Here is a 26906-nt window from a genome sequence, read left to right on the forward strand (position 1 = left end):
CATACCATTCTCTCAGCAGCAGGAGGAAGGCTCAGCTCCCTTTCGGAAGGAATTTGAATGGAATTTGTTACAAGAACATTGTGATTGAAATATCACCAATTGGCTTTTCATGACAACTCAGCAATAGATTGCAATTTTGATGGTGTGTGTGTGTGTGTGTGTGTGTGTGTGTGTGCGCGCGCGCGCGCGCGCGCGCGCGCGCGTGTTGGGGGCGGGGGTAGCTGTTGTGTTCTCCAGCTGGCCGAGGTCCATACAATATTTATGAAATCCAGATGAAGCCCTACGCTGGCAATGAGCTGATATCATAACACAGATTTCAAAAACGTCTTGACATTTGCCCAAGATCAAATTTCCCCTTGCGAAAACCCACGAGGCTCTGTGCTGCCGGCGGTCTGCACGCTAAGCACCCCCCTCGTTCCAGCAACCTGCTTCATTTGAGTCCAGGTGATTACCACTGTGCTGGGCGGCACTGGGGGGCTGGAGTGGTGCAGAGTAGCAAGCCCAGCACCACCCAAGTCCACTTTTCCTTTGTGGCCACTATGAGCTGCGTTTTTCAGTGATGACAGACAGGAGTTTCGGTGATTTTCATCGTTAAGCACTTTCTGACGTGCAAAATAAAGCTCAGGGATCTCCTTATGGACGAGGTTCTGATGCGTATTTGAACAAGAGAGACATGCGGCGATCATCCGTCACACATCAGCCCAAGAAACAAAAACGAAAGCAGGAGATGTATTTCCTTGGGGCCACAGATGCCATTTGATTCCTTTTAGGAGACCCCCATTAGAAAGAATGTCACCAGCTTTCTCATGGCCCGGGTTACAAGTTATTTCCAAAGCGGTCCCTAAGGGCATCCTCCACCCCAAAGGGCTCCTTCTCCTACCACTACCCGGGGCTTTTGGAGACGAAGATTCCCAATGTATCAGTACCCGGAGTGGTGAAATATTGCACAGGAAATATTGCATGAAATATCGCCTGCGATCCAGGCCTGAAGTCCCCGGAGATTGTTTACGAGTAAAAGGCAAGGACGATTTAGTTGGTTTTTGATAAACACTTCATACTGCACATCCTAAGAGAAGCAGAATACTTGTCAAGCATGCATCTTTATGAGCTGTCCGCCTATAAACCTTGCACGAAAGGTCCGTGCTTAATGTTGGTTTGGCAGTAAATTGGCGCGATGCACGGGTCTGCTGATTCAAATTAGCATCGACCCATAAAACGCTACTGAATGATTCTTCAAATCTGCCAAGTCTTCAAATCAATTTTGGAGAAAGTGTCAAGGGGTTTTTTTGTTTTTTTTTTAAACTTTGATAAACCTTTCATATTAGTTATCACAGAAGAGCATCAACCTTTCTCATCTGTCTTTCCACCAAAAAAAAAAAAAAAAGGTGTTGTTTTTCCCTAACTGCTTTTAGCTCTTCGTCTTTGCACACCCGCCTCCACATCACACAAACAATGTGTGTGTTATGGTTTCTTTGTTGCCCTATTTTCAAGTGAATGGCGTTTGGCTCACGCTGTCCGTGCCCCCATGATCCCGCAGTTTGGAGAGAACTTCTACTGGCACCAGGATAAAGTTCTCACTCTTGGCATTTGATATGCAGTCCCAAGCTCACCTCCTCCAGGAAGCCTTCCATAACTCACCAATGAACTCTGATCATGGCTCTACACCCTTGTGTGTTGGGTAAACTAGACTATGTTCTCGTGGGGGCTCAGTGCACTTCCTTCCCTGCGGGCCCCCAGGAGTAGGGCTCACACTGAGAGGTGCCACCTCTCCCCTCCCCATCTTTGAGGACCAGCCGAGGCCTCCCTCCTTCATCAAGCCCCCTTACAGACGCCCCAGCCAGCATCCCTTGTCCTCACTCCACAACCTCAGAGATCTCAGTGACCCTAGCCACCCCTTTGCTGGTGGCCTGACCTGTGTGTGAATCTGCCTCTGACACCTGGGGGCAAGGTCTAGGTCACAAAACCCAACAAGAACAGAACCTTGGCTTGACCCAAGGGGTCTGACCCAGAACTCTCATCCCCCAGGCTGTGCTGCTTTCTACAGTAACAAATATCAGAACAAGCCACACCCAGAGAAAGGGGGCTTTATCAGGGTTCCCATCAAAATTCGATAAGCCCGAATGCATGACGGTAATTGACCTGACCCTCTCGCCTTCACTTGGCTCAGGGGCATGTCGTTTGTGAAAACGTGGTGCTGAGAAAGCAGAGGAAGCTGCACGGTGCAGGGGTGGAGTGCTGCATTCAAGGGCGGCTTTCAGGCTCCTCCAGAGAGACCCAAAGATAGACAAGCCCATCAGAAATAAGGTCACCCAGGGAGACGTTCCTAAACAGCCAGTGCCTGGAGCTCTGGGGGTGAACATGGCTCTGGAGGCGCCAGCAGAGAGCCTGGAACCTAGGACCCAAAGGCATCGGTCGGAAGCTGGCTCTGGGGATAAGGAGGTCATTTAAAGGGACAGAGCACCAGGACAGGACACCCTCCAAAGTCCAAGAGCCCAACTTCCAGAGCCCTCCTCACGGCAGCCTAGGCTACCAACAAATCCCGGTCAAGTCAGCTGGGGTGGGAGAGGGCAAAGGTCAACGGGAGGCTTTATCTTCTGCTCCTTCATTCGGTGCGTATTCAGCACCCCCCCTCCCCCCAGCCCGCTCAGTGCCAGGACTGTCTTAGGTACTGAGTCACAGCAGGGAACAGGACGGACAGGGTGGTATATGTTCATGGAATTTGTGAAGGGCAACATGAGCCACAGAGAGAATGACAGATCACCAGGATTCATTTGGTGATTGGGGGCTGGGGCAGAGGCCCAGCACCTGCATCTCTCACGGCCCCTGGGGTGATTCTGAGGCCAGTGGCCGGGTCCCCAGCCTCATCCAGAGAAACGCCTGTCTACTCCACGCTCCATTCCAACGTGGCAGATTCAAACCCACCCCGCAGAGGGAACCGCGAGCACCCCCAAACGTTCCAGATAACCACAATTTGGAGATGGAAGTGAATGTTCAAATTTGCTTCATAACGTTTTCAAGTTCAACATATCCTTAGCATACAAATAAAAAATAAACTGTATTAGCCATCTGGGAAATATAAAATTAAAACCACAGTGAGATATCTCTACATACTCATGGAGTGGCTAAAATGAAAAAGACTGACCACATGAGGTAGCGACAAGGACAAAAAGCAACTGGAACTCTCATATTTAACTGGTGTCAGCGTGGAGGGGATTAGCCAGCCACTTTAGAAAATTGGCAGCCTCTACATGGGACGAACAAACGCACATCCTGAGACCCAGCAAGTCTCTTCTAGGTATATGCTCATTAAAATGTGTACCGACGCCCAAGAGACACGTGCAGGAGTGTCCACAGCAGCCCGGCTCCCAATGTCCATCCACTGGAGAATGGATAAACACATTGGGGTATATTCACACCATGGAGTCCCAAGAGTGAACAAACCACTCACAGCAACATGGGTGAGTCTCACAAACATGATGGTAAGCCAGACCCCAAAGCATACAGTCTTTTGATTCCACCTACATCAGGTTTTAAAACAAGGATACCAATCAGTGCCCTTCCGAGGAAGGATAGAGGTTACCTGGGGCAGAGGGGAAGTGTCTGGAAGAGGACCCAGGGACCCCCAGGACGCTGGTCATGATTTTTTTTTAATTTTTTTTTAGCATTTGTTCTTTTTCAAGAGAGACAGAGTGTGAGTGGGGGGGAGGCGCAGAGAGAGAGGGAGACAGAATCCGAAGCAGGCTCCAGGCTCTGAGCTGTCAGCACAGAGCCTGACGCGGGGCTCGAACTCACAGACCACAAGATCATGACCTGAGCCAAAGTTGAACGCTTAACCAACTGAGCCACCCAGGTGCCCCCATGATCCTTTTTTTTTTTTAAGTTTATGTATTTATTTTTGAGAGAGAGAGAAAGAGAGTATGCTCACACATGTGAGCAAGTGGGGGAGGGGCAGAGAAAGAGAGAGAGAGAGAGAGAGAGAGAGAGAGAGAATCCCAAGCAGGCTCCATGCTGAAAGCACAAAGCCTGATGTAGAGCTCAATCTCACGAACTGTGTGATCATGACCTGAGCCGAAATCAAGAGTTGGGTGCTTAACTGACTGAGCCACCCAGGCGCCCCAATGGTCCTGCTCTGGTGCTGGAATATAGGCATGTTTGGCTTGCAGATTTTCACTGCACTGCACAATCCTGGTAGGCACACTATACTTCAAAAGTTTTAAAAGGTCCTGAATACAGGACAGGGAAAGATATGGATGGGAACCTGCCTAGAAAGGGCGAGACTCTAGAGGGCACAAGCCAGTGGGGCCACATGCTCCCTAAGCATGTGTCATGTTACCAGGCAGGGTCCCGATCGACATGCTTCCTCGCACTAGAGATAGAAAGGGGCTAAATAAGCTTCAGCCAAGAGAACAAACATAGGAGATAATAATTTCGGTAATAATACTGCCACTATTTGGGGCTGGCTGTATGTGAAGCACGATGGCCCATGAGGTGGATTCTACTCATCCCCATTTTATAGATGAGGAAACTGAGCCTCTAGCTCACATGGTGACCAAGTGGTGAAGCTGGGATTTGAACCCAGGCAGTCTGGCCCCAGATGCTGGCTTCCTTCATAACACCGAGCTGGCTGCACTGACATGGCAGCTGTCGTGGCTGTCCATTGACACTTGAATTCATGGCACAGGGAACTAAAGAGATAAATGAGAGGCACAGATAGTGCTTTCACAGGGATGAATGGACATTAAATGTGCACATGAGACCAACCCTCAGGAGGTGAGACGACATCAGTGGACAAAGAGGCCCCAAATCTAAGCAGGAGACGGCAAGACAGACCCAACCGGAGAAAGGCCGTTTACCATGCACACTGAGGCAGTCATCCCCGCCCGTGGGACTCCTGTGAGAAAAGGCCTGTGTGTGGCTGCTGTGACGACGGTGAGGTGGCAAGGACCGCTGATCGCGGGCAGCCTCTGCACCCAGAGGCAGCAACAGGCTCAGCCCGCAGCACAAAAACCGGGGAGCGGACATCCGGGTGAGATGATGAGGCATCACCAGGCCCCACATCCACACTGCTCCCAGCGTGGAGCCAGCCTCTGCGAAGGGGGTTGGAATAAGATGTGGGAAAGCTGAGGGAGCTGTCAAGAAAACCTTCTTGGAAGGAGGATTCGAATCGGACCCAGAAGTGTACATGGGAAGGGGCTGAAAAGAATATTCCTAGTGAAGGAGCAAAAGAAGCCAAAACAGGCTGGTTGCATCACCCTCTGGCTCAGCCAGTATAGACAGAGTACCTGCTTGGAGCACCGGCTCAAACATTTTAGACAGATGGTTTGCATGATGCAATGACTTGACCAGTGTAGACAGACTGCCTGAGTCGTGTGCTGAGCTCAACCAGTACAAACAAACCGCCTACACCATGAACTGGGCTCAACCAGTGCGGACTGACTGCACTGCGCATGGGCCTCAACCACCTCGGCTCTGGGACACAGAGTCTCACGGACAGGGCCAGTGTCTGAAGGGAAGTGTCAGAGAGCCCGGGTGCAGGGAAAGCACCTGAAGCCACAGAGACTTTGAGAGCTCTGAACCTCGTACGAAGTCCTGCAAGGAGCGGGGCTGGCACAGGCTAAATGGAAGGTCCCAGCGCTCACACCCTAGACTCAACCAGTATAGACAGACTACCTGCACCATGCACTGGCTCAGCTAGCGTAGACAGAGTGCCTGCATCACACAGTGGCTCCAGCAGTGTAGCCAGACTGCACGGTTGTGCTCACTCTGCCTGCCAGCGGCAATCACCGAGTCCCTTCTCTGGAGCTCATCATGGCCAAGACAGCCAGAGATATGCGTATCGGCAGTGACACCTGCTGTACCTTCACTCAGCCTCCCCGGGGCGTGGCAGGCGGCTCTGCCCATAGAAGGACTGTAGTCAGTATCCGCTGGGTGTCTGGGATGCTCCCCTCAGGAGCACGGGAAGCAGAGCCCTCGTATCTCAGGGCTGGAGGAGGGTCTCACTGCTCAGAGGCTTGGGCAGATGGGTCTTGTCCAGGGAGATGAGTCAGCCCCCAAGAAGAGGCAGCCTCGAAGGGGGGGATGACTAGTCTGCCAAGTGTGAGTCAACCTGGGCTAGGGGCTGCTGGCAGAAGGGCTCTCCTGTGCCACATTCCCACAGATGAGCACCTGGGCACGTCTGGTGGTCTATGGTGGTGAGGCAGCAGCCAGAATACGAAGGAGGGCCAGTCCGGGGAGGCCACCCTCCAAGCAAAGGGTCCCAGTGTTGGAGAGATCAGCTCCCGAAAGGCCTGGGGCCTGAGGAGTAATCTGTACCTCCTAGCATCCTCTCCTTGGCTCTCATCCCTCCTGTCCCTGAGTCTGGCCCAGCCGGGGAGGAGCTGGCTCAGGCCCAGGCAGAGTGAGGACAAGGTGACAGCGACCTGGGCTGTTGCTTGCAGCTCAGCGGCCGCTCGGCTCAGGGCCCACAGCCAGCAGCGTGGGCACAACGGGAAGCGGGGTGACTCACAGACCCGCTCCCCCCATCCCAGCTCTGTCTTGCAGAGCTGGGTGGACGGAGTCGATGTCTGTGGGGATGCTGAGCTGAGCTGCAGACAGCCACAGGGAATCCGCTGACATGGGAGGGAGCGGGGGAGCTCTGAGCCTGGGGCAGAGCCCCCAGCAGAGGGCAGGAGCAGGTCCAGACTGGCTCCCACAGGGAGGAAGGGAGGAGAGAAGGCTGGAGTGAGGGAAGGGCACAGGAGAGGAGATCCTTCTGGTGCTGGCCAGCTGCCAGGTCAGGCACAAGTGGGTGGCAGATAAAGTACCTACCAGGGTCCCAGGATGCTCAGGGGATGACACACAGGCCAAGGCCACCTCTGGTCGGCAGCCCTGCAGACAATCAGCTCCGGAGGAGAGTGGGCATCAAAGTAGCCTGTCCTCATTAGAGAGCACGGGGCACTGGACTGTCACTACTGACTCTCACTGCCTGCTGGCAGGAAGGTAGCAGAAGGCCCAAGAGCATACAGAAAAGCTAGAAGTTGGGCCATGTGGGCAGGGGCACGGAGGCAGGGCTACACAAGCAGCTGCCTGAGCCCCAGGCCGGGAGGACAAAACCCGACCAGAGGGGACAGGAGCTTGGGACTCCTGGTCTGGCGGGGCAGGGCTGGGGGTGGGGGGGAGTTGTTGCTTCAGGGAATTGACAGCTCCCACTGGTGACGCAGAAGTCAGGGTCCCAATGGCCTTTACCACCTTCCATCCCACACCAAGCCCTGGCAGATTCCCCTCAGTCTGCTCCTCTTTAAGACCTCCGTCCCCTTCCTGCCGTAGCTCCCTCCTCACTGGGTTCCCTCCTCTGCAGCAGCTGGTAGGGTCGAGTCCTAAGTTTCTCCCTAGCCTTCAAGGCCCTTTATGGGCAGGGCTCTGGCTTTGCCTCCGACTGCATCCACCCCTCCACTGTGCTGGCCACATGGGCCTTCCCACGGCTCCTGGCTGGCCCTCCACACTCCCTGTCACTCATTCGCACGCTATGCCTGCCAAGCTCTCTCCCTCCCTCTGTCCGTCCCCTTCTTGCTTAGTTCTGGCTCCTCCTTCAGGCCTCAGCTGAAGTGTCACCCCCTCGGGGAGGTCCTTGTCCCCCAGTCCAGCTCAGATCACTCTATTTGCATCTCAGAAACACCCAGATGTTTCCTTTATATGCTTCTCACAGCCTAGAACCACACGTGTTGGTTATTTGTTCAGTAATGGCGTCGCCCGGCAGACCATGAATCAGTGATGAATCAGTCATGAGGGAATGGCTGTCCGCAAGGGTAGGGGCTGCTCTTTAGTTTGGTTCACTTTCTGTCCCCGGAGCCTGGTGCAGAGACAGACACCTAACACCTGCTCCTCAAACATTCACTGATGGCAGAAGGAAGGACAGCCACAATGGGTCCGACCATGGGAATGTGGGATGGGGTCATCTGGCTCCAGACTTCAATGTCGACAATTCTAATTCAGTTCAAATAACTGTTGCTCGCCAGGGCCACCTCTGGCCCTCAGTCACCAGCAGCAAAAAGCACCCATTTCCCAGAAACGCACGGCCCACCTTCAAGGTAAGGAGCCGGGGTGGGGAGACCCAGCTCCTTGCCTGCGTGTGGACACTCCAGGACTTCCTGGAAGGTGGCTTCTGAGAGGGAATCAGGGCTGCTTTTGGGGTCAGCCCCCCCGATGCAGGCTTCCCCGTCCTGCCAGTGGTGACCGAGGCTGTATTTGGGCCAGCAGGTGCACGCTACAGCCCCAGATCACAAATGACAGGTAGCTTTGTACCGGGGAAAAGTCACAACTTTTTCCCACAACCAGTTTGTAAGTTTCATCCTCTGCCACGGTGATTTGCGGACCGCAGGGTCACACGCCTTCGAGCCGGGAAGAAATGAGACGGCATCTCCTGTGTCCTCTGCCACCTGAGTTAATGCAGCCCTGTCCCCTGGTTGTTTGCATGCAGGGCTTCCCTCTGCCTTTGGGCAGACTTTTCCAAGGAGGGAGGGAACACAACTGCTCTGGGGTCAGACTAGTCCTGGCTGTGACCTCAAAGACAGTGCGAGGGAGCTTACTGTCCCCGTGCTGTCACCACACAGGCTGCCTGCTCCCAGCACACCTCCTGAGGCTTGAGGACACCATCTCCCGCATTCACATCGAGACAACCATGTTCAGTTTGTTTTTTTTAATTTCTCACTATCCCACAGCAGGGCCACATTGATCTCCCTGGGCCAGGACTACATAGATCTCCTGTTTCTAACTCATTACCTTCTGATTAGCTGAAAGGCCGGGCCCTTGTTTTACACAGTGTTTACTGGATCTAATTGCCACAGTTGTTCATTTAGGCACTGCCATGCCCTGGGTCCGCATTCCTGCCTATAGGCTCCCTCCCTGTGCCACGGCTCTCCAATGTAGCTACCACACATGGGAGGCACTGCAAGTATAGCTAAGGCAGACGTGTCACACTTGAGGCCAGGCAGCAGGAGAGGGGGCATCACACCTCCCCCCACCGGCCCCCATAAGACTCCGGCGCCCACCACAGGTGCCTCCAACCAAAATGCATCAGCAAAATCACTATAAAAGCTTTAAGCGCCCATCTCTTCGATCAGCAAAACCACAAAAAGCCTATCAGGTCGCCGCTGGCACAAACTCTCAGTGAAGAGCAGTGAGGCAGTCTGCAGGGCGTTTCCAACCAGGAGACTCTGACTTCCCACCTTCTCAATGAATCCAACGCAAATTCTGCAGTGAGCCCACGAGGCATACTTTCCCAACAACCATCCGGCAAAAAAGTAGCTGCCCAACTTTCCCAGACTTATTAGCTTACATAAACAGACATTTGAATAAATGTTTAAAAAATGAAATTCCCTTGATACTCTGTAATCAGTAAATGTTCATTATGGAAACACAGCAAATATGCATGAAATTTCCCAAGTGGTATTCTGGCTACAAGATTAAAAAGGCTTCTCAAACAGCAGGCTGAGTTACAAAGGATCCTCCTCCGGTCACAATCCAGGAAAGCTTTGCCAAGGCCAGGAGCTCAGAAAAGCCTGCTCCTCTCCCAGCCGGAGCCAGAGAAAATCAGCCCATGCTCCTTTTTGCCCGCTCAGGCATTTTATAAATGAGCCCCCACATCAGCTGATTGATGTCTCTCTATAAATAATTAATCCTTGACCTTGTTTTAAGAAAGCCTTGACTTTTTAATTTGGGGTCTTTTTAAAAATCAATACCAGGGGAACATAATTCACTCTGTGGAGTCTGATTCCAAGTAAATAAATAAATAAATAAATAAATAAATAAATAAGCTGTGCCATCGATGTGTCTCAGGGTGAATGGGCTAGGCTCTGGGATGGGGCCTGATTTTGAGGTTTTTCTGTGTTCAAACTCTTTTAAATTATTGATCTCCCTAAGAGACTCAATCTCGTTCAGGGTCTGCATTTTATCCCTTCTGTGGGTCACCTCACCGAGGTAGGTCTGATGAAGGCCCTGAACTGTGTTTCCAACTCCCCCCCAAGGGGGCTCCTCAGCCCCTGTCCTGCCCTCTGTGATGGACTATCTGGATTTAAAAAGGGTCTCCCACAGGGAGCAGAATGTCACCTCTTCCTGCAGCCTGTCTGCCTTGCCTGTGGGACAGGGACAGAGGGTGGGCAAGAGAGGCCATGAGAGTTGGGAAATCTTAAAAAGGGTTCTCGCACTCCGTTGGAGAGGCTACGCTGCTCTAGGGCAGGACTTCAGAGAAGTTGCCCACCCATAGGCAAGGGTCGAGGTGAACTCGGATGTGAGAGGTTACCCAAAGAAAGTGGGTTTAGTAGTGCAGCTTGTAAGCATCCCAGAAATGGGGAAGGGACTAGTCTGCCCCTTATCCCTCTGCCACCGCCTCTCCCACCACGCACTCCGCGGGGGCTACCGTCCCTTCCCTCAAACGGCCTCCCGCTCCAGCTCTGCTACAGGGCCAGCCCAGGACCGCTCTGCCGCCCAGTCTCCCCAGCATAGCCAATCACTGCACAGGGTCCAACTGGGAGGCGCTTCAAGGACCCGGTGTCCCCCCCCCCCCCCCCCCCCCATACCCTAAACTGCTTAAGACTCTGAGCTCCAGGATCGGCCCCTACTTCTCAGTGAGAGCAACCCGGGAGCCAGGGTTCACAGCCGAGGGCGTTGTGAGGCTGCCGCGCTAGCCCCGGGTCGGGGTCGCGGGGCCTGAGGCCCAGATGTATGGCGAAAGTTAGGGCGGCGGGAGTCCTGCGCCTGGGAGAGGCCAGGGGTCCCCTCCGACCCGAGCGTCAACACTGGCACTACCAAAACCCGCCAACGCACCTTCGCCTGGTGGGGCCGGCCTCCCGCGAGGTCAGAGCTGGCGTGCAAACCTGGAAGCTAGTAATTGGGAGTTGCAGCCGCTGCCGGGCTCGTCTGGGTCCGGCGGCCAAGCAGATCCTTCCCCCGCCCACCAGAGCCTCTTGAGGCTCGGACTCCCTCCCTCCCCGACACTCGCACGCACACACCTTCACACGATCACTGACGCACACACACTCGCCTCGAGTACAAAACAGGCCGGTGCCCAGGAGAGTCGCGGGGTGGGGACGCGCGCTACGGAGCGCGGGGGCACCTTCCGCCACTCCGTAGGAAGCCCAGGCAGCTCCTAACTCCTCCCCCGCCCCTGCCCGCGGCAACCCGCCCCCGAGTCCCAGACCCGAACGCGCGGGAAAGCCCTGGGCGCCCCTGGCGCTCCAGCCCGGCCCTCTCCGCTGCCGACGCTGCCTCCACACGCCCGGCACCCAGGGCTGGGAACATCAGCAGAGCATCCGCAGGGACCGAGGGAGCCCGAGGGGCGGCAGTTCACAGACGCGCGGCGGCAAGTGAAAGCCACGGAGCAAAAGTCTAATTAAAGTTCCCGCTACTGGAGCCGGTCCCCAAAGCGCGGCCGGACCGGAACCCCGCGCGCCCTGTCTCCGCCCGCGGATTTGGACACCTAACCCTGTAGGTTCTCGGCGCCGGGACGCAGTGCAGTCCCGGGTCCTCCAGGGACCCTTCGGGGCGCCCTTCCCAGCCGGGAGCCTGCACAGGGCGGGGACAGGGCTGGGGCAGGGGGTGCGCAGCGCACTTACCTGGCGCAGCCGGCGCTCGCGGGGCCGCGGGCGCCGCCAGCCCGGGATCGGTACTCCACGGCGAATCCTCCGCTCCCGGACGCCCGGGCGGCAGGGAGGACCTCCGCCCCAGCTCGGGCCCGGGGCCTCCTCCCGCTCCAGGCGGAGCCCGGTGCGGTGGGTGAGGCGAGCGGCGCGGGCCGGCGGCCGGAGCGCGCAGGAGAGGGAGGGGGAGAGGGCGCGGTGGCGTGTTCTTCCTCGGCCCGGGGTCGGGTCCGTCCCCCGCCTCCCACCTCCAGCCGCCGCCCTCTCCTCTCTCCCCACAGCACCGCCGGATCCGGCTAGCGCGCCGGGAAGGCTCCCAGCGAAGTGCGAGCGGAGCCTCCGGCAAAAGGCTGGAAATAACGCCGCGCCCGCCCGGCGCCCCGCCCCCGGCCTGGGCCCCGCCCCGCCGTGGCGGTGGCGGCGGGGGCCGGGCGGAGAGGGGATCACTCCTGCGATCTGCGGGTCCCTCCCGGGAGCTCGCGGGCGCCGCGCCCACGCGCGCTCTGCGGCTCCCGCGGCCCCACGGCCCGCGCGCTTCGAAGGAGCCGCTGCTGGGCGCGGTCCAACGGCCGCGGGGGTGGGGGCGGTCGTGTTGGGGGCCTCGCCCGTCTCCCGGGTTCCCTGAGAGCCGGACTCGAGGCTGCCACTTGGCTCCACAGCGCGGCCAGAGTGCCGCCGCTGCCTCGGTGGGTCGCACGCCGGCGCCGACCTGGGAAAATGACAAGGCGTCACCGGAGCGGGCCGTGACCGCCTCTGGGCAGGGGCGCACGCTCAGGACCCGACGCTGCGGGGGCGTGGGGCTGGTGAAACGCAGAGGACCGATCCCTAGGTACATTCTGGGGGATCCCTGGGCCTCAGCCTCAGTGGAATTTGGTCAAGGTCCTGGGCGGTCCCGAGTGTCTTCACCGTTCCCTGAATTCCTGGGCTCTGGATTCTGCTGACCCAGGCTCTCCCTCGAGGGCTACCTCTTGAAGTCCTGGTTGGGTCACGTCCTGAGATCTGGTGGGGGAGGGGAGTCGTGAACGAGGTCAACGTGAACGAGGTGGGTCAGCCGACTGCTCCCTGTACATGCCATCAACAACACAGTGGGGAAGCGACGGATCCACAGCCACACAGAGCACCAGGACAGAGCAGGGATGTGAAGGGGAGAGCAGGGGTCCTGACTCCAGTCCTGTTTTTTTCCTGAGAAGAGGCAGCCCCCACCTGCAGGGGGCAAGCAGGTTCTGGGAAGGAAGGCAGGCTGGCTTCTCACAGGAACTTGATGAAACTGTAAAATCAGTCACCCCTTAATCTTTAGGGGAACCCCAGTATTTTGAAGAAGGTGCAGAGAAAGCTTTAGTAAAATACAGGATGTTCACCCTCCTCTCATTGTATCTGCTGTTTGGTTGGCCTCATGGCTCCACCCTGCTGACTCAGAGCGTAGGATGGAATTGGGGAGTGGGGTGGGCTCATGGCCTTTGACTGACCAGGGAGGGGACAGCTGGGGGCAGACCTGGCAGGGAGCAGAGCCACTCCTGAGCAAGGCCAGGGAGCCCCCAGCAGTAGGGCTCTGGAAGGCTTGGGTGGCACTCAGGCTGCCCAGGGCAGCCCTGAGCCCTCCTTAATGCCCCAGGTGAGTTCAGCACATTCAAAGAGAGAACAGGAAAGGTGAGAAGACAAACTTCAGCGGACCAACGCTATGACGATCTTCCTTAATTCTTGCAACAACAAAGTAAGCACTATTACTTCCGTTTCATGGTTGAGGGAACCAAGATACAAGGATGCCACCAGGTTGCTGGAGTCTACACCTCTGGAGGGTGCTGGAGCCAGGGTGGGGCTACTGATTCCAAAGTGGAAGGGGTTCGGTGGGATGCCCTCTCCAAGATCCTGAGCTCAGAGACTGTTCCACACCCGGGGTGCTAGGCCTAGCCGTGCACCACTGGATGTGTGTTGTGTTTGCATATAGAAGGGGTGGGGTATGTGTGTGGCTGAAAGTGCCCTACTCCTCCTCAGTCAGGTATAGATTGGATGAACAGAATATCAGGGACAAGGACTCAAGTGTCAGGAAAGACAGGGCACTGGCATCCTTTTCCAAAAGCTATCAGAGCAGATTGGGAGGAAAGAAGATGGTGAACAAAGGCGAGGGTGGGGGTGAAGTGAGCAGAAAGCTACTTGCCTAATGAGCCCAGAGAACACTGGCCCTGTACCTGCCCCTGGGCCCCCTTGTCTCCACACCTCCAGTCCCTGTCCCTTCTCACCACCCAGGGTCCCGGCCACTAGTTGGCTGGGCACCTGCCAAAGAAGCCTGGTGGTCCAGGGAACGTCTTCAGTTCCATGCATACTCCTGCAGGCGAATACACACACACAGTCACGAGGCAGCGGGGAGGGAATGGGGAGAGGGGTTCCCATCCCCTGAGCCCAGCCTTATAGCCAGGAGGAGGCTCTGAACCACAAGCGCCTCCCCTGGATGAGTCCACACAAGCTCCACTTGCACGGGACATGTCTACACAGGCTTTACCAGGACCAAGCTAGCAGCAAGTGGGGCCCGCCAGGCCCTCTCAGCTCCCCCTACATCTGTGTGCAGTGATCCTCCTGGGAAGGACGGTTTTTCCATTAGCGCTTCCAACTGTACTTATTAGCACTTATTTGCATCTAATATTCAGGCAGACATTGCTAGGAATCAACAGGGCTGCGTTCCTTTGACATACGCTACATTTTCAATTCGTCACTCAGACTTGCTTCTTATTTTGAGAGGCCCTCGGGGAAGTCCCCAAAGTGGGCCCGAGGCCCCTGGCACCAACATGCCCTGTGTTTTCCTCCTCGGGGTCTGCCAAGGGCTGCGTGTCCCTTTTTTGAAAGTCAGGTTTGGCCTCTGCAGCGAGGGAGGCGGAGAAACGCTGTAAATTTCCGGCGTGAAGCCCTGTGTGCTTGCTTGCAGTTTCTGACACGTGTGTCTCCGCTGTAAGATTAGTGGCAAACTTCTCCCTTCATCCCAACTAAGGTGAAAAGACATTTACATGAGATCCCCCCACAAGTCCACACCCCAGGCCCCAGAGGAGGTCACGGAGAGGTTCAGAAGCCACTCTGTTTGTTGTCAGAGAGGCAGGAGGACGGGGCCCGACCAGGTTCGGCTGAGGGTGGCAGGCGAACCATCCCCTCCCTGGGCTCCAGATCCCTGGACCATTCCCTTGAGGGAAGATTCTCGCCTACCTTTGTGGGGGAGGCGGGGGAGCTGCAGGCAGGACAGTGGGGCAGCACCTTGTGTTTGATGAAGGGCTTATGAATCTGGTGGCAAGGCTGAGTCCTGAGTCCTATACCTTCCATTCTGTGAGAATTAGAGCAGGGTTCCAGGGAAGGGGTGGGAGCCGTCTGGAGCAGCAGATCCCAGAACACCTTATCTCCTTGCATCCCATGGGAGAAAGAATAGAATAAAGGCATGGACGGGGGGTTGGAGGTGGGGGGTGTTTCAGCTTTCCAAGGCATGGGCTGGGTGGTCTTGTGCGTGTCTCCTAGCCCTTCCCAGCCTGTTTCCTTATTTGCAAAAATAGACTCCACCCTGCTCAGGGCGGCAGGGACCCACAGATAAGGTGACGGGTGTGAGAACATTTTGGAAAGCAGAATCGCAAGGCTGGCCTGCTCTGGGTCACTCAGGTCAGCCCCCTCAAGACGTGGGTGTCAAACATCTTGTCCTGTACTGGCCTCTGAAGTATTGTGACCACGGGGCTTCCCAAAGTTAATTCTCTGCACTGTGACATGCTGACCATGGCACCATTCAGATGGGAGTCCCTTCCCTGGGGACACAGCTGCCTTCCCCAACTGCCTCTGCTGTGGCCTTGGTGTGGGACGGTGGCCAAGCCTTTCCTTCCCATTTGAGCAGCAAGGGGAGTATAGCCCAGGCTCTTGAGACCCCTCCAGGCTTGCATTGTGATGCCACAATTCCTAAAAATCCTTCACCTGAAGGAAGGCCCAGAGAGGTTCCCTTGGCCATGTGGGACCATGTTAGATGAATGTCCCCTCCCTGGCCCTTTTCCTCCTCTCCCTATGACCCGATTCACCTTTCTTGTCACCCCTTGGGCTTTGGAGAAGTTGGAAGGAACGGGTCCCTTTGTTTCCTTCTTTGTTGAGTAGCCTGAAATTTCCTGATGCCAGGATGCCGGTGTGAACGTCCTTTACATTAGCAATGCTGCTGGGGGTTCCAGGCAATGCCACATCCCAGACACCTGCACTCTGTCTCTCTGTCTCCCACAAATAAATAAATAAAATTAAGAGTAGGTTTCTGCCACAGGCTACAGTGATGCGAGTGTCCACCCTTAACACGAATGAGAATTGGTGAGCAGATAGGCTTTTCTGGGTAGCGTGTAATAAAAACTATGGCTGCCTTGAAAAAAAAAAGGACTTCTAGAAAGGTCCTTTGGGTGGGGGGGGGGGGGTGGGGCAGGGAGGGTGTCTCACAGAGCCAAGTGGGGAGCTGAGCATCCGGAGGGAGGTCGGCAGCAACCAGGCCAGAGGGCTAGGGGACCCCTGGGGTCTCCAGGAAGGGAGCCCTCCTCCCCTGGTCTCGAAGATGAGAGGGTCTACAGACACGCCCCTGTTGACCCCACAGCCCAGGAGGGAGCCAGGCCCAAGTCCAAGTCCAGCCCATCCGTGCGAACTGGGCTCAGAGCCAGCCTGAGGTCTTGAGGTCTTGCCAAGCTCAAGTTCATTTTAGTGCTTCTTAATTAAAACAAAACAAAACAAAACACAAACAAAACACCACTGGGGCGGTCTGCTGCCCCTTCCTTCAGTTCCCGCAGATCCTTGAGCCCAGTCCTCCTCCGGTGGCCTGTCCATCATGGGGAGAGGACACAAAGGGGGGGGTTCCCTGCAGGAGGGGGTCCAAGAGACCCTGAGCATAAGCGGTACAGAGATTTTTCTTTTTTGCTTTGGGGTAAAGAATTTAAAATTCCAGACTATTTATACGGCACAATTCAGTTAGTGGTATTTCATTGGAACCAAACTAACTCAGCAGTCGTGTCATGCAGGATGGGGCTGAAGTTGACTTTTTCACTGTCAGTCAAAGACAGTGGGAATTAGGCTTGCAGGGGGGCGGTCTCCTCTACCGAGATGGTAAACGGCTTTGACTGCTGTTGCCACTGTGGTGGTGCCGTGCATCTATCTACATCCAGATACAAACAAGCTCATTATGCATAATTCTCTATTCCATCACCTTGACATCGCTGACCCTCCTTTTCTGGCTATGTGTTGTGTTGTTCATTATTAACTGAGGTGACTATTAAAATAAGGAGATTACTGTATGAAATCAATTCATGGCACTTCTTTTTTTTTAAGTTTATTTATTTATTTTGAGAGAGAGAGAGAGAGGGAGAGCAAGCAGGGAACAGGCAGAGAGATAGAGGGGGAGAGAGAATCCCAAGCAGGCTCCACGAGGTCAGTGCACAGAGACTGATGTAGGGCTTGATGTCACAAACCGTGAGATCGTGACCTGAGCCGAGATCAAGAGTCGGACGCTTAACTGACTGAGCCACCCAGGTGCCCCATGGCCCTTCTTTTTAAATGCTGCCTAATTGGGAGAGCTTGCTGATTCTCTAGGTCTCCCTCTGGCCTCGCCTGGGTGGGCACATCTCAGCTTGCTGGTCGCTCCCCAGAGCACGGCGGTTGCACAGGGTTTTCGACATCACCAAGTGCTCCGTGGGGTCTGAGAGGGGCAGTGGGGCCTCTCAGGACAGGATCGCCTCTCCAGCATCATCAACCTAGAGCGCAGTTTCAAAACTCCTTGTGCTCTTATCAAGGGTTATAAATCCACTCACATCTTTCTATCATGTGGTAGGGAAGTGGGGCTTAAGTGTCTTCTGAGTTCCTGAGCTAGCTAAAAGCATTTTTTTTAGATGCGAACTTGAATGCTATTCTACATCTAATGCTTACTATTAAGAATTGGGCTTGAAGATTTTAAAAAGAAAGAAAGGATTGTTTTGAACAGAACAAACTATTGCCATAGGAACATTCCAAAAACCTTTATCAAATGCCACTGGGAGCATGCCATCGGGTAAGGATATGTACCTTGAGACTTCCCTGACTTGGGAGGTTTATAATCAGATGAGCTCAGAAATGTGACACAAAGACAGAGGTCACACACGTGGCAATTTCACAGCCAGGCGGGGGACCTCATTCTGGAGGAGCCACAGGTCTTTGTCCTCAGAGCTGGAAAAGCAAAGGGGTCACTAAGATCAGTAGCGATTGTTGCTTGAACCGGGAGAGACAAAAATCTCCCCAAAGCAGTCAGTTCTGCTCAAGGGTTTCTCAGACCCCTTTAGCACAGGCAGGTCGAGCCACACAGTGCACATGGGCGGCCTGAGCAGAGATGGAAAACAGCGACAGGTACCTCCCTGCTTCTCCAGGCGATCCTGAGCAAGTGGTATTTTCACACTGTGCCGGGAGCCCACACAACGCCTGGCGGCATGAATCTCTCTACCGGGACTCAAAACAAAAGCCTGGTGCATGACGCATCCAAGGAAACGAGACCAGAAGGAGCCCGTCAATCAGGCGGCATGTCTCTCTGTGGGACACACGAGGGCAGAAGATCGGGAATGCCTGTCCCCATGCAGCCCACTCCTCTGTGTGAAGATGCCTCCACGGGAAATATCCGAGTATCCTTGGAAAGAAGCACCTGCAGGTCCCATCTCAAGGAGAAACCGGAAAAGCCCGAGAGGGTTTGGTTCTGTAGTCCTTCCAAAGGGTTTTCCAGACTGGAAGCAGATGATGCTAAAACGTATCATCCGCTTCTCCATTCCGGTGCCCAACCCGTCACTGAAAGCCAGCCAGCCACCCAGGAAACTGCCCTCCCAGCCTTGCCAAACCACCCCTCAGGGCCAAGAAGGCACCAAGGCCACCAGGCTTTGGAAGCAGATGCCACGCCCTGCAGAAGATTTGTGGGGCAAGGGACATCTCCGGCTTCCCAGGATTCCTGGGTGCAGGGGTGTTCTGAGCGGACATCCTTGGACACCTGGAGAAATGAAACCCCGTCACTGAAAATAGAAGGCGGCAGCAGCAGCAGCAACTGAGATAAGCAACTGCCACTTCATTGCTGAGTTCTCCCAGAGCCCAGGAAACTTCATCCTGCAGGCAGAGCCCAAGATGCTCTAGAGTTCAGAGCAGTGCCCAGTGGCGTCCTGTCGGTAGCTATGGAAACACAGAGCCATTGCCTCCCTGTTGGCTTTCGTGCTGGAGACATCTTGCTGTCAATAGTGTTTAAAGTTAGGTTAAAAAAAAAACCAACAATCTCCTCTTTTGACACCACACGAAGGGCCCTGTGGCATGAAGGCAGCCCCGCAGGTCCCAGCACGGAGCCTGTCACACTCTGTTCCCCATCCTGTCCTCAGACAGAGCTTCCTGTCTGCTTGCTCATAGCGGTAATGGCTTGGGCTCAAATGAGTCCACCCTTTGTGCCTGTTCCAGACTTGGTGCCTTGTCCCCAGATCAGGGGAGCAGGGCAGGGGCCCGGCTCAGCCCTGGTTAGGGGCGTGCTTGACATGGTGCACCAGGTGGAGGCAGGCTCGAGGGTGAAGCCCCAGCCTCTTGTACAGGTGTCTGGACCACCTGCCTTTAGGCTTAGACTGCCCAGCAAAGCCTTTGTTGAGGGCTTGCTAGGGCCAGGACAGGGGAGGGCCGCTCACAGTCAAGGAGTAAGGCAGACAGATGGGCAGACAGACAGACTAGAATGCAAGGCAGATTATGCTGGAGGCACGAGAGACATGGCTGAGTGGTCTTCCCTGGGGCATCAGTGAGGTCTTCATGGAAGAGGTGGCATTTGACCTGACCTATCTCACCTGGCCTGACCTCATTCATAAGACTTCCGGCCACAAAGAACCAGAGATAATTCAATATACATTTGGTTAAACACAAAGAATACTCTATGTCTAAAGATAAAGGACTCTCGTTTTCATGCCCAGAAAAAGGGTAGACTCTACGATTAGAGAATAGGGTTGCCGAATTCAAGAAAACAGACTTAGCATTTAGGAAAGACAATGTCTAGGGGAAACAGCTAATCAACCAGGGCCCTTTGAGGGAATAAAGGGGTGTGTAGACAGGAGAGGCAAGCATTTCACTTGTGTAGAATAAAAATATCTCTCACCAAAGACTCTTGAAAATATTAAGCCAACATCACTCCATTTTTGAAAATCATAAGCAGGTTATACCACACAAGAGATGTTTGAGACAGGCAAGGCTCCTGGAACACAGTTTAGTGTCTGTCTTGGGTTGTATTCCCCCCAAGGCAGACCCAAGACAAGCATCCAGGCTCAGGTACTTTATCTGAGAGTGATCTCAGGAAGCATAAAGCAAGCCAATGTGCTTTGGTGGTACCAGGGAAAGCTCTAGAGAGAGATGAGGAGAGGTGTAGAAGCTGGAGTTTGGAACTGTCCCCTGGGTTGAATTCGGATGTGCTGAGGGGATCGACAGGGCCTGCTACAATGTCATCATCAGCACAAGACGTTCTACATAAATTACTGTTTACATAGTTCTTCTCCTCTGGTCTGGTTGTGATAAAGCACGCCTTGGTGGTATTAAAGTGACGACGTTAGAAGTTCTCCCTGGGGTATTTCTGAGGAAATGGTGGCAGTGCTGGGGATTATAATTTTGAATACCCTTGAATCCCCTAATAGAAACAGCCCGACTCGGTAGGAAGACCAAACACCTGTGGGAAACATTCACAATGAAACTCGTGGGCAATGTATCCCCCAAAACATCAGGATAGTGACGAAAGGAAGAAACGGGGTGCTTGTCAGGCCTGAGAACAGAAGCGCCCCAAAATAGCCAATAGGTGCTCACTGGAAAGCCCAGAGCTCCGGTTTTAGAACAGCAGCTGAAACCAGGAGGCATTTTGCCCGTTCTGAGAGCGTGCAAGTGCGAAGGGTCATCAGGTAAGAACACTTAAAGGGGACGGAGCAGCCCAGCCCCTGGGAAGTCCTGAAGCCGACCAGCCAGGTCCTCCTTCCAGGACAGGGCCCCACACTGGGGAGACCCTGCTGAAGGAAGGATCAAAACTGAACAGAGCAAGAACAGAGAGGAAGCAAACAGAAGAGCCAGATGAAAGTGGAGACCTGCCTTTCAACTGCATGAAACGAAACAGGGAGCTTTGTGAAGTTAGAAAGTTGGAAGTTAGAAAAGCTATCTCGAACAAAACCTCCTTTTAAAAGCGCAGAAAAATTAATTTCACCTTTGCAAAAACGGGCAAGAGAAAGGGATCAAGGTCATATCCCGCACAAAGTTGTTTTAAGAAGAAAGAGAATGAGCAGTAGAATGCCATCTCTACAGACAGTGAAAAGCAAACCAGAAAGGCATGCCTACCAAGCAAATAAAAAGCTATAACCTACTATTTCAAAAAGAGCTAGAATAAATTAAGGAACTGATATATGAACAAACAACATAAGTCAGAAACAGAAAGCTCAGAAGTGAAATGACAAACTAAGGAAAGGACTGGGTCTAAAAGAAGTAATTTTGAGAAATTAAATTAGAAAGAATACAAGGATGGACACACACGACAGGAGTAGAGGATACGGGGGGGAATGGAACTGTTGAGAAATCAAAAAGAAATGAACAAGGATTTAAGAAAAAGTGACAAATCTTAAAGCTAGGTAAAGACCACCCAACACACAGAGAATAGGAGTCCCTGAAGACCAAACAAAAAAAGAAAAAAAGAAAAAAAGAAAAGCAAGCAAGCAGGGAATAGAACCAATAACAAATGCCATAGTCCCAGAAAATCTTGCAGGAATAAGAAAGGGTTGAAACTACATATTGAAGGGTCACACCACATTCCTGAAAATATTGACCCAGAGTGACCAAAACCGAGCCATAATTTTAGTTTAATATGAGACTTTAGAGAAAAAGAATCCTGCAAGTAGCTAAGCGAAAATAGCATGATTTAGCAGATTGGATTACCATCAACTTTTTGATGGCAACACATGCCACAAACAAGTAGAATACTATATTTAAGATACTCAAGAACATAAAATATGAACCAAGGATCTTATATCTAGGGAAACTGACTGTCAAGTGCAAAGGGTATAAACTCACACCAACATGCAAAAATTCAGGAAATATTGTCCCCATGAGAACTTCCTGAGGAATCTACTAGGAAATGAGCCTCAGAGGGCCAAAGAGTGACATCAACATAAGGAGGTGAACATTAAATTGAAACTATCTATAGAAGAGGGCGCCTGTGTGTGGCTCAGTCGGTTGGGCCTCCCACCTTGGCTCAGGTTGCGATCTCACAGTTTGTGAGTTCGAGCCCCACGCCAGGCTCTTTGCTGTCAGTGCAGAGCCCGCTGTAGATCCTCTGTCTCTCACTCTCTCTGCCCCTCCCCGGCTCATGCACATGCATGTGCTCTCTCTCTCTCTCTCTGTCAATAATAAGCACTTTTAAAAAATTATCTAGGGGTGCCTGAGTGGCTCCGTCGGTTGAGCGTCCAACTTCGGCTCAGGTCATGATCTTGCAGTTCGTGAGCTCGAGCCCTGCATCGGGCTCTGTGCTGACAGCTCAGAGCCTGGAGCCTGCTTCAGATTCTGTGTCTCCCTCTCTCTCTGCCCTTCCCCTGCTCGCTCTTTCTCTCCCTCTCAAAAATAAATAAAGATTTAAGACAATTATCTATAGAAGTAAGAGTAAATGAGGATTTAAAAAAGAAAGCATATAGCAGGGGTGACTGGGTGATTCAGTCAGTTGACCAGGTCTTAATCTCACAGTTGTGAGTCCCATGTTGGGCTCCATGCTGGACATGAAACCTACTTAAAAATAAATAAATTATGGGCCACCTGGGGTGGCTCAGTCAGTTAAGCGTCCGACTCTTGATTTCGGCTCAGGTCATGATCTCATGGTTCACGGGTTCGAGCCCTGCATTGGGCTCTGCACTGACAGTGGAGCCTGCTTGGGATTCTCTCTCTCCCTGTCTCGTTCTGCCCCTCCCCTGTTGAATGGGAGGGATAAGAGAATGAGGTAGCACAGGGAAAAATGTTACCTGTTTTCAGTGAAGATGTTGACTGAGGAAGTAATAATGTTTTACACTGAGACTGTTGTGCATATGCTACAGAGTGAAATGAGTCTTAGGGGAGAGAAAGAAATTCAGGTATAAAAAAGAAGAGGTTAGATAAACACCCAATAACTCTGAATTTGAATTTAAGAATCAGTATACATTCATGGGGTTTTTTATCTTTTTTTAGTAATTCACAGAATTTATTTCTTAGAGCTGTTTTAGGTTCACTGCAAAATTGAGTGGAAAGGACATTTTCCCCTAAATCCCCTCCACACACACACACACAGCCTCCCCTACCAACAACACCCAGCGTTGGTGTGGTATATTTACAACAATCAACATCCAAATATTGACTAACATCAACCCAAGTCCCTTGTTTATATTGGGGTTCACTCTTTGGGTTGTGTGTTCCATGGGTCTTGATAAATGTATAAGGACACATATCCACCCTCATAGTATCACACAGAATAGTCTCACTACCCTAAATATCCCCTGTGCTCTATCTCTCCATCCCCCCTTCCTTCCCTTTCTCCCCATTAACCCCTGGCAACCACCGATCTTTTTTTACAGTCTCCATAATTTTGCCTTTTCCAGAATGCCATATCGTTGGAATCAGAGGGATGTAGCCTTTTCATATTGGCTTCCTTCACTTAGCAATATGCATTTAAGTTCCCTTCATGTCTTTTTGTGGCTCGATAGCTCATTTCTTTTTATTTCTTTGGATATTTGGGATAGCAGCCCTCTATCAGATATGTCTTTTACAATGTTTTCTCCCAGTCTGTGGCTTGTCTTCTCATACTCTTGACGTTTCATGTTTGTTTGTTTTTTTTTAAAAAAAAGAGATTCCCCGCTAATAGACACCATGACTTCTTGGAGAAATGGCTGATTTCTCCAGGTGTGACTTCTCCATGGCTGATCGCGTCTCAAGTCTGGAGTGAGGAATGCGTGAGATGAGCCAGACACATCTTGCCACAACAGGTAGCACGACAGCAGGGACTAAAACATTGTGTCAAAAGGACACGTGAGCCGTCTGCGAGAGGCTCCCAGTGGCCAAATATGGGACCATTTGAGCTTCAATGAAGATTATAATTATAATGGATCAAACCCATCAGACATATTTAAACCTTTAATTCATAACACTTCTTAAAACACCACCGCCTTCAGAGGATAAGAAACAAATGTATTCTCTCAAAAACGGGTAAATAAAAGGAAAGAAACATTTATCCTGCCTTTATTATGTGAATTGTACCACTGGGTAGCCACAGGGGAGACTAGTGGGAGCGTCTCTTTATAGAAGTACTCAAGTTGAGGGGCGCCTGGGTGGCGCAGTCGGTTAAGCGTCCGACTTCAGCCAGGTCACGATCTCGCGGTCCGTGAGTTTGAGCCCCGCGTCAGGCTCTGGGCTGATGGCTCGGAGCCTGGAGCCTGTTTCCGATTCTGTGTCTCCCTCTCTCTCTGCCCCTCCCCCGTTCATGCTCTGTCTCTCTGTCCCAAAAATAAATAAAAAACGTTGAAAAAATTTAAAAAAAAAAAAAAGAAGTACTCAAGTTGACATATCAAAGGAAGCGATGAAATTAGAATATCACCATTTCAAAACCCCCGGTGAAGGAACAGATCTAGGTATTGAGAAGCAACTGCCGGCAGGCCCCGTTAACTCCACACAAAGAGGCGAGCAGACATCGCGTGCCTCCTGATGAAAGAACACATCACTACCTGTGGTCTTGCCAAAGTGACTGAACCTGAGGCTGATCTAACCTCTGGATTCAGCTGCCAATTTGCAGGAAATGCAGAGGAACGCTCTTGAATGGCATCCAGGGTATCAATCAGCAGAATCCCAACTGAGGGAAACCGTGAGCCAAAAGGCTCAGATTCGTCAACAGATAAATTGGAAAGGAAAGAAAGGGAAGGGGGAAACCTATACATTAATAAAAAATATATCAAAAGGTAGCTCTGAGTTTTTTAAATGTTTATTTATTTGTGTGTGAGAGAGAGACAGAGCGTGAGCCAGGGAGGGGCAAGGAGAGAGGGAGACACAGAAGCAGGCTCCAGGCTCTGAGCTGTCAGCACAGAGCCCAATGCAAGACTCGAACTCACAAACCATGAGATCATGACCTGAGCCAAAGTTGGGCACTTAACTGACTGAGCCACCCAGGCATCCTTAGATCTGACCTCTTAAAATGGGCAAGACTACCTCATACATCTAGGAAGGCACACTCAAGTGAGGCACTATAAAGAAAGCCAGAGAACAGAGCACGAGTCAGCGGGGGGAGGGGGGGGGTCACTTTTCCAGGGAGGAAGGCAGTTGAGATTGATAGGCACGTGATGGACTTCTGGGGACATGAGTGACGTTCTGTTCCTCGATATGGTGATGGTCTCCATAATAACTCCTTAGGCTATACATTTATTTGGCTTCTTTTTTTCTGTCTGCTTCATTTTACAATAAAAATATTTCTTTAAAGCATTTTCTCATTCCACAGCTTCTTCATCCTCCACAAGCCCAGAGGCAATGGTTGTGGCTGTGACAGATTTCCCTTAGGGCTCTAGCTCCAGAGTAAGGACACCGCGTTGTCTAATTAGAAGGCCCCACTGACCCACCGGAATATAAGCTCGGGAACTTCAGAGACTGTGTCTGCCACGTTCGCTGCTGTATTCCTGGCTTCCCCCCGCATTTGGTAGGTGCTCAATATTCCTCGAATGACTGCATGACAGAGGTCTCGCTTTGACAGGGTGAAGAGTATAGTATCGTCAGTCATATAAAAGACACCGCAACTCCACCACAAGAGCTTGGCTCCTCTCTGTTTCTGAGTGAGTCGTATCTTTATCTCTGAGGTCGCTTCCTGACCCTTTTGGATACCAGCGCTCCCACCGCTTGGGCAAGGTGGCTGAAGAGCTGCAGGAGGTTCCTCGGTGAACCGCTTTTGCGAAGGATGCCTTGCTGCTTCCAGAGGAAGACCAGAGAGGGACTGGCCCAGCCAGGGAGGCGCCGGATAGTCCTTTTGCCTTAATTCTGAGCCAGTTTGGTGACGCTTCAGAGAGGCAAGGACTATGGCCAACCCCCAATTCCCCTCCCTGGGAATTCACCATGATGGCTACTCGGAAGAAGCAAGGACATCTGCGGGCTCTGGGGCTCAAGACGGGTTCATCCCCCAAATACCAGGGAAAGATAGCACAGGTCTGTGCAGGTGTGGGCGGGCCCTCTGCTGCTCCTGCTTCCCATCGAGGCCCCCAACTCCCACTCCTGGGGGCCCCAAGAAAACCAGGATGTGAGGTGCACCGGTGTTAAGAACGTGAGGTACTGCCTTCATCCTTTCAGACCCAAATGCAGGGCATGTTTGGAAGGTAGCATCATTTACGGTGATTTCAATGAAATTCAGATTTACACAAAATTGCTGAGAATTATTTGCTTCCCAGAGCCTCCTCCATCCTGGTTTCTACCCATTTAACAGCTAGGACAAGAGGCCAAGAGGTTAGTCATTACCCCAGTTGGAGAGGATAAAGGGCTCTTAAGGGTGATACCTCTGTTTCCCATTTAATGCACATTTCCTGAGCCTAATCTGGGCAGGGATGGTCCCACTCCCAAGCAGTGCCTCCCAAACTTGACTTTGGAAGGGAGGAGCACGTAGTTCGAGGGAAAGGAGGCAGCTTTCGCTCACCTGGCATTTGTTTGCCAGCTCTCCCCAGACCACAGATGCTGCCTCCACACGCACCTCCAGCCCCTTACAGAAATCCCAGGGGCTCCAGTTCCCCACTTCAGATCTCTGGGTGCTCTCTTCCAGGGAGTCACTCGCCGTGACTTCTCCGAGTGCAGGGAACCCCTGATTCCACCCACTTCATCGTCCTGGTAAGTGTCAAGGCACAGAGTGAGCAAGAGGAGCCCGGACCTCCCCTCACACAGCTCATCACCGGGGCAGCGGACATTAAAACCTCTGTGCCTTAAATTTCCGGAAGCGGGTGGAGGTGCCTTTGTCTAGAAGGAGAAGGAGAAAGAAGGAGGAGAAGAAGGAGAAGGAGAAGGAAGGAGAAGGAGAAGGAGAAAATGGGTTCAATCCTATTTCTCCCAGGTAACCCTCTTCTCCACCAGTTAAAGTACAGTAAACCTGCTTTAAAAGTATCGCTCAGGAAGCATAAACTTTCTTGCACTGCATCTTATAATCCCCTGTAATAGAAAACCAGTAATGAGGATGCCAGCAGCAGGTGCAAAAGGCAGTTTTACATCAATAGGAAATTCAATTCTAATTAATCTCTTCACAGCCAACATAATTGAGTCTTCATGGGGACCACTGGACTCACCACC

General features: G+C 52.7%; 1 protein-coding gene and 1 long non-coding RNA gene across 4 annotated transcripts in view; one reads left to right on the top strand and one right to left on the bottom strand.

The window, feature by feature from the left end:
- Nucleotides 1-12454, bottom strand: part of CHST8 (carbohydrate sulfotransferase 8) — a 128399-nt gene extending 115945 nt beyond the window's left edge. The window contains exon 1 of one of the 2 annotated variants that reach the window (XM_078438528.2): nt 11589-12454. In XM_078438528.2, coding sequence (XP_078294654.1) covers nt 11589-12447 — 859 coding nt within the window. In that variant the 5' untranslated portion in view covers nt 12448-12454. The remainder of the gene's footprint in view (nt 1-11588) is intronic. The other variant, XM_060650933.3, reaches the window with a different exon arrangement.
- Nucleotides 12355-26684, top strand: LOC144614566 (uncharacterized). 2 transcript variants are annotated; one of them, XR_013552399.2, is made up of 5 exons: nt 12355-12441; nt 13225-13323; nt 23453-23810; nt 25090-25284; nt 26389-26684. It is a non-coding gene; the product is annotated as an uncharacterized LOC144614566 (long non-coding RNA). The 2 variants fall into 2 exon arrangements; XR_013552398.2 differs by lacking the exon at nt 26389-26684 and having other exon boundaries at nt 25090-25560.
- Nucleotides 26685-26906: the final 222 nt, after the last annotated feature.

The sequence above is a fragment of the Panthera onca genome, chromosome E2, assembly GCF_046562875.1.
Source record: "Panthera onca isolate mPanOnc1 chromosome E2, mPanOnc1 haplotype 2, whole genome shotgun sequence".
Classification (NCBI taxonomy): Eukaryota; Metazoa; Chordata; class Mammalia; order Carnivora; family Felidae; genus Panthera; species Panthera onca.